This window comes from Haematobia irritans, chromosome 1 (genome assembly GCF_050003625.1).
Source record: "Haematobia irritans isolate KBUSLIRL chromosome 1, ASM5000362v1, whole genome shotgun sequence".
In the NCBI taxonomy this organism is placed as follows: domain Eukaryota; kingdom Metazoa; phylum Arthropoda; class Insecta; order Diptera; family Muscidae; genus Haematobia; species Haematobia irritans.
In genome coordinates, this window is record NC_134397.1 from 122,869,047 (window position 1) to 122,875,338 (window position 6,292).

The 6,292-nt window shown below is 33.2% G+C and overlaps 1 protein-coding gene across 1 annotated transcript; it reads left to right on the forward strand.

Moving 5' to 3' along the window:
• The first annotated feature begins 246 nt into the window (after positions 1–246).
• On the forward strand, positions 247–5,899 carry LOC142221771 (leucine-rich melanocyte differentiation-associated protein). The gene is made up of 5 exons (XM_075291566.1): positions 247–506; positions 712–951; positions 4,872–5,020; positions 5,509–5,711; positions 5,783–5,899. Exons 1-5 carry the CDS (start codon positions 450–452, stop codon positions 5,854–5,856), a joined length of 723 nt encoding a protein of 240 aa, XP_075147681.1. The 5' UTR covers positions 247–449; the 3' UTR covers positions 5,857–5,899.
• The last annotated feature ends 393 nt before the right edge of the window (positions 5,900–6,292 follow it).

The following is a 6,292-nucleotide window of genomic DNA, read 5'->3' on the forward strand; positions in this document are numbered from 1 at the left end:
GATTGGCATATATATAGAAATGTACACAAACGACATCTGTATTGTAATGAAGCACGCGGACATGATTAGCTTAGACCGAAACCAAAACACGTAGCGCCATCTATAGTAATAAAACAAAACTACATTCGCTTACTACTACCAAAGTAAAAAATTTCTTGCATGCGACAAAACGTATATTTGTTTTTGCTGTGGTAAAAACAATACAACAATCTGGGAAAAAGAAGATCAGTCTCTTTCGAACAGATCTAACGAGAACATTAAAAATCAAGATTGCCGCATCAAGAACAAAGAAAGTATCTTACGAAAGGAGGGAAAAAAATAAACAAGAAAAAAAACCCAAACATTGGAAAAATGTGTACAAGAATTGTGTCATTTACAAGAAGAAAACCAAGCGTAGCATACTGAAAAGAATTAGAATACAATTACCGTTGGTGTTGGAACATTTCAAAATGAACCACAGCAGTGACGTAGATAGAAATGACGGTTGGGATGCAGTCAAGCGAGAGGTAGGCGGTCAACAGATAAAATCACAGTTAAGCTCTCATTTCATAAAGAAAATAAGAACAAATACATACCAGCATTCTCACCTAGCAACCTAGCAAAAAACCATTTGAATATATTTTATGTTTATTTACCTTTTGTGGTGATACGACTTATTCACCGATCCACCTCCGCTGCTGTATTGTTTTGTGGTTCGTTTGTTTATTTCAGCTGAATTTGTCTCATCGTAATCTACGAGAACTTGACCCCCAAATAATTGCAACCCATGGTGAGTGTATTGAACATTTGGATGTCAGCCACAATCGTATAAGAGATTTGAAATGGATTGCCGATATGCCTCATCTGAAATCATTGATTATGGACGATAACAGATTGCGAGAGGCCCATTTTGAAAGACTTAAGACATTTAGTTTTCCGACTATCACAACGTTAACTCTAAACAAGAACGAGGTGAGTTTTTATCTAGGGTGATAATACGCACAAATAGAAAATTTATATAAAATTGAGCCAACAAAAGTTTTTCTTTGATATAGGAAATATATTCATTAAGGTGATAGTATTTTTTCGTCAATAGTATGAAGTGTTAAGGCCGGTACTCTGTTCGGTTTTCGCGTTGAAACTCCATACAAAACCAAAAAATGCGAAAAATTTGCGAAATTTTTTCCATTTGTGATACTTTGTTTTTTCGTGTTGAAAAACTGACGTTTATAGCACGGCGCCATTTGCAATGTGAATTAAGAAATAATTTATTTATTAAAAACTATTTGTGCGGGTTTATAAATCAAACACGGACCATATTTTTGTTCCGAAACTATACAAAGGATCAAAGGAATAGCAGATCAATTGCCCAAGGAAAAATAAAATGTTATTTTGTAAAAACAAGCAACACCACCAACTTAATCAAATATCGCTCCCTGTAAAATAGCGCTTCAAGCTACCTAAAAAAACGCCGCTTTCTAAGTGCGAAATAATGGTTTCCATAAAAATTTTTCGCAAGAATGAACATAGTACCGGCCTATTCGAATAAATTGAATAAATGTAATTTGGAAAGAGTAATAAAATTTTATTGTCATATAAATCAACGTAAAAAACATTCAATATCTTTTAATAGATGGAATTCATTTTTTTTCACCCTCTACTATAGAATGGAAGTATATTAACTTTGTCATTCCCTTTACAGCACATCGAAATATTGGTCTTAGAGCCTCTTGAAGAGCAAATTTCTTCCGGACCCGGTTAAAATTTGCTCGATATCGGCTCGTATTTATATACCCCCAATGCACGCATTTGACTTCTTGAGACTCCTGCACTGAAAAAAAAAATCCGTAGTTAAACTAACGCTAAATTTAACCTATTTTTGCTGCAACAAAAAATATTTGTTTTTAGTTAAATGTTATTATCTTTTTCGAAAATTTTCACAGCCCAATGAGATTTTCCTTTTTGTACCCACCACCATAGAATGTTGATGGGGGTACAATAAGTTTGTCATTCCGTTTGTAACACATCGAACTATATAAAATATATATATATTCTTGATCAGGGAGAAATTGAAAGACGCCTGTCTGTCTGTTGTAATCACGCTACAGTCTTCAATAATGGTGCTATCGTCCTGAAATTTGGCACAGATTCGTCTTTTGTCTGTACGCAGACCCAATTCTAAAATGGGGTATATCGGTCCAGGTTTTAATATAGATATAGTTTTTATTCGATTTGTCTAAAATTGGCGATATAGAGGTATTTTAGGACTAGAAATAGGTGTGTATCGGTTCATGTTTTTGTATAGCCCCCATATAGACCGATCTCGCGATTTAGGGTCTTGGACTTCTAAAAACCGTAGTTTTTATTCGATTTGTCTGAAATTGGAAATCTGGAGGTATTTTAGGACCACAAATAGGTTTGTCGAAAATGGTGTGTATCGGTCTATGTTTTGCTATAGCCCCCATATAGGCCGATCCAATTTTATTTCATGCACGCAGAGAGGCCCACACCCAGAGAAGGAATATGATCACCTCAAACATGTTTATGAGCAAAATGTTATTTTTGGACGGTAAACATGAAACATTTTTACCGCAAAAATCATTTGCATGGTTGTCAAAATCAGGTACATAATTTTCGAAAACATAACATGATTGTAACAAACATGTCACATATTCACCGTCCAAAAATAACATTTTGCTCTTAAAATATGTTTGAGGTGATCATATTCCTTCTCTGGGTGTGGGCTTCTAGAAAATTTAGTTTTTATCCGATTTGTCTGAAATTGGAAATATAGAGGTATTTTAGGACCACAAATGGTGTGTATCGGTTCATGTTTTGGTATAGCCCCCGATGCACCCTCAAAAAGAATTGCTTCTGTAACATATACCCCAAACACATTTTTCTGCAAGCATATATATTTTCAGGATTGGTCCAAATAAAATACTGTTTGTATTGTTCAAACTTATTATGTTTCACCTTAGGGCATACACTGGTAGAAAAAAAAAATTAATGAAATTTTCTTTGTGTGGATATATTTTTAAGGCGCCAATTGGTTACTTCCATTATTTTACATCAAGCATACCCTCTAGGTCTCTCTTTCTAAACACATATATGTTTATAGGCCATTTCTAAACTAATATTTGTTTGCATCTAAGCATATAATATTTGCAAACATTTTATGTCCCAAACATAATATGTTCTAACATATTAACATATATGTCCCAAACATGTTATGCTAGTTTATGAACATTATATGCAAGCATAATGTTCAAGCAAGCTTAAAAATATTGTGTTAAAAAAATTTGAGTTCCAAACATATAATTTTTACACTCAAATATATGAAAACAGTCTTTTTCGTCCGTGTATAGACCCATCTCACGATTTTACTTCTTGGGCTTCTAGAAACCGTAGTTTTTATCCGATTTGTCTGAAATTGGAAATATAGAGGTATTTTAGAATCACTAATAGGTGTGCCGAAAATGGAGTTTATCAGTCTATGTTTTGCTATAGCCCCCATATAGACCCATCTCACGATTTTACTTCTTGAGTTTCTAGAAACCGTAGGTTTTATCCAATTTGCCTCAAATTTAAAATCTAGAACATTTTTAGGACCACAAATAGGTGTTCCGAATGTATTGTGTATCGGTACAGAATTTTATATATACTCCTATGATTTGGGGTCTAGATTCTGTAGGGTTTTCAGAACCACAATTAGGTGTGCTGAATTTAGTGTGTATCGGTGGATGTTTCTCCTGATTTAAGTCCTTGGTCGCAAATAAACCGTGGTTTTTGGTAAGGCCGATTTCAATTCTTGATGGTATTGAAGGCGCACTAATCATGAAAATTGGGTTTCTAATACCTCGAAATATTGGAAATATCCGTTCAAGCTATCGGCTTGAAAATTGGCACAAGTAGTTGCTATTGACGTAGGTCGGGTGGTGTTGCAAATTAGCCTTATCGGACCGTTATAAGGTATACACCCTATATAAACCGGTCAACAGATTTGAATTCGGAAAGAGCAAATCGGCTGAAATTTGGTGCGTAAATTCGATCAATAATTATATATAGCGCCCATGCCGATCCCGAAAATTTAAGGCTAAATTAATCCGAATCGATTGACCTTTCGTTGTCTAATTATCATGCCAAAATCGGTTCATTACCGAACAGCTTAACAGTACAAAAACAAGCGATATGAACAAAAAATTGTTCCATTGTCAAGGAAATAACTGAGCAAACAAACTGATGTGTAAATTTAATAATGTATAATTTGCACATTTCAAATTTCTGGGGTGCCTCGTACATATGCCAAATACCAAAGTAAATGTATATATATGGGAGCTATATCTAAATCTGAGCCGATTTCTTTTATTCTTTGCAGGTATAGTGAGTACAATGGAATAATAGACTTTGTCCACTTTGAGAGAGATCAGTTGATAAATAAGGATATTATAGCCACATTTGCGACTCAATCGCGTTCGTCCTTGTTAAAAAAGGACACCCTGTACCAAATTTCATCAATATAGGTTAATAATTGCGATCGGAATCCTACGAACAACAAATACATGGACAGACAGACGGACATCAAGGGCTAGATCGACTCAAGATTCTGATTCTGAGTCTATCGGTATATATTTTATGTGGTCTAAAACCAATATTTATTGTAGGCACATTATTTGGCAGATTAAAATTATTATACCGTGATCACTATGTGGTTTAGAATATAGAAACTATGATTTAAATCCATTTTAGATTAATGATATTTAAAATAATTTTGAGAATAGTACTTGTCCCACTTTGTGAATGGTCTTTTTGGAGTTTAAAGAATGTGAATTCACAATTTGGTCTCATTATTATTTAGATTCAATGAAAAACTAAAAAAATATTTTTTTCAGTTCAGTGACTTGGATACAACAGCCCAGATACTACAACAATTGTTTCCAAATTTAGAATATTTGAGCATACATGGTAACCCAATTTGCCCCGATAATTTGTACTTGGTACCTTTTAGTGAATTTGTACCGTATGAATACACACACTACAGGTATGTTCGCACAAAGTTATATCTTCGCATACAGCATGGATCAATGTCTTTTGTTATCTCTCTCCGTCACCATGTTTATTTCTTTCTCTGTACTCTCTCTCTCTCTCTCTCTCTCTCTCTCTCTCTATTTAAACATATATATGTTTATACGAAATTTCTAATTTTAAATTTTTAAAATACTTTTATATAGTAAACATAAAATATTAATATTTATGTATGTTCCAAACATTTTATATTAGTCTTTGAACATTATATATGCTCTTAAAAATATTGTGGTTAAAACTAGAGCCCCAAACATATATTTTTTATACCGAGACATATAAAAAAGACTTTCCCGCCCTCGAAGTTTGTATTTCCATTGGGAAATATTAACTATCTTTGGTATAGCTTTTCGGTTGGTTTCTGCGCCGAACCACCAGATACTAGTAATATTTTATTTACATTTATATTTAGATTACTGATATTTCATGTTTTTCAATTCTCCATAGAAATGTGCTTTGTAATTCACTACCTCGATTGAAATTTTTGGATCATTATGCATTAGACTCAGTTCACCTAATGGAACATGAACATAAAACCAAAACGGAACAAAATCAGCCACATTCAATATCGGGATATTTTTGGTCGAAAGTAAAAAGTTTTGTATTATCTGATCGAAAAAGGAATGAGAGTAATAGCCACAAACATTTTCGTATGTTTTAATTTATCCATTTGTATATAATCTTTGATTATTCATATATTTCTTTTGGCTTCTAATTTAAGCTCCACGAAGACTGCCAGTTTACAAAGGATTTCATTCGGAAGGAAATCGATATATTACCAATTCAGATTTGTAAAAAGACTGTAAGTCCTACAGAATAAAAACAAATAACATACAAATTATTATTTTTTATCTATGTTACTCCATCGCAATGCAATCGGCACCATGAAAGTCTTACAGCCAAAAGACCGGTACTATATTCAGTTTTTGAGTTGAAAATCATTTTATTTTCGCGATTATTTTTTCTAAAATAATCAAAATTATAAATGAAAACAAATATATACCTCTTCAATCTTAATCAAATCTAGGTGAAAAAGATAATTTGTATCAATTGAGTTAAATTATCTGCTTTTAGTCGCACTATTTTAATATAAAGTAACCCCGGAAATTTCAACGCGAAAAAGCGAACATAGTACCGCCCTAAAGGGAAAAACAAATCCATTCTGTAATGCCAGAGGCATTTCTTCGACTTCCGTGGCGAAAATCAGCTTGACTTTTTTAAATCAATCAAT

Bases quoted from the DNA above. Each gene is read 5' to 3' on its own strand.
- LOC142221771 (XM_075291566.1), top strand. From the start codon at position 450: ATGAACCACAGCAGTGACGTAGATAGAAATGACGGTTGGGATGCAGTC. The intron at 507-711 runs GTAGGCGGTCAA...TGTTTATTTCAG, and splicing joins GGGATGCAGTCAAGCGAGAG to CTGAATTTGTCTCATCGTAA. The intron at 5,021-5,508 runs GTATGTTCGCAC...AATTCTCCATAG, and splicing joins TATGAATACACACACTACAG to AAATGTGCTTTGTAATTCAC.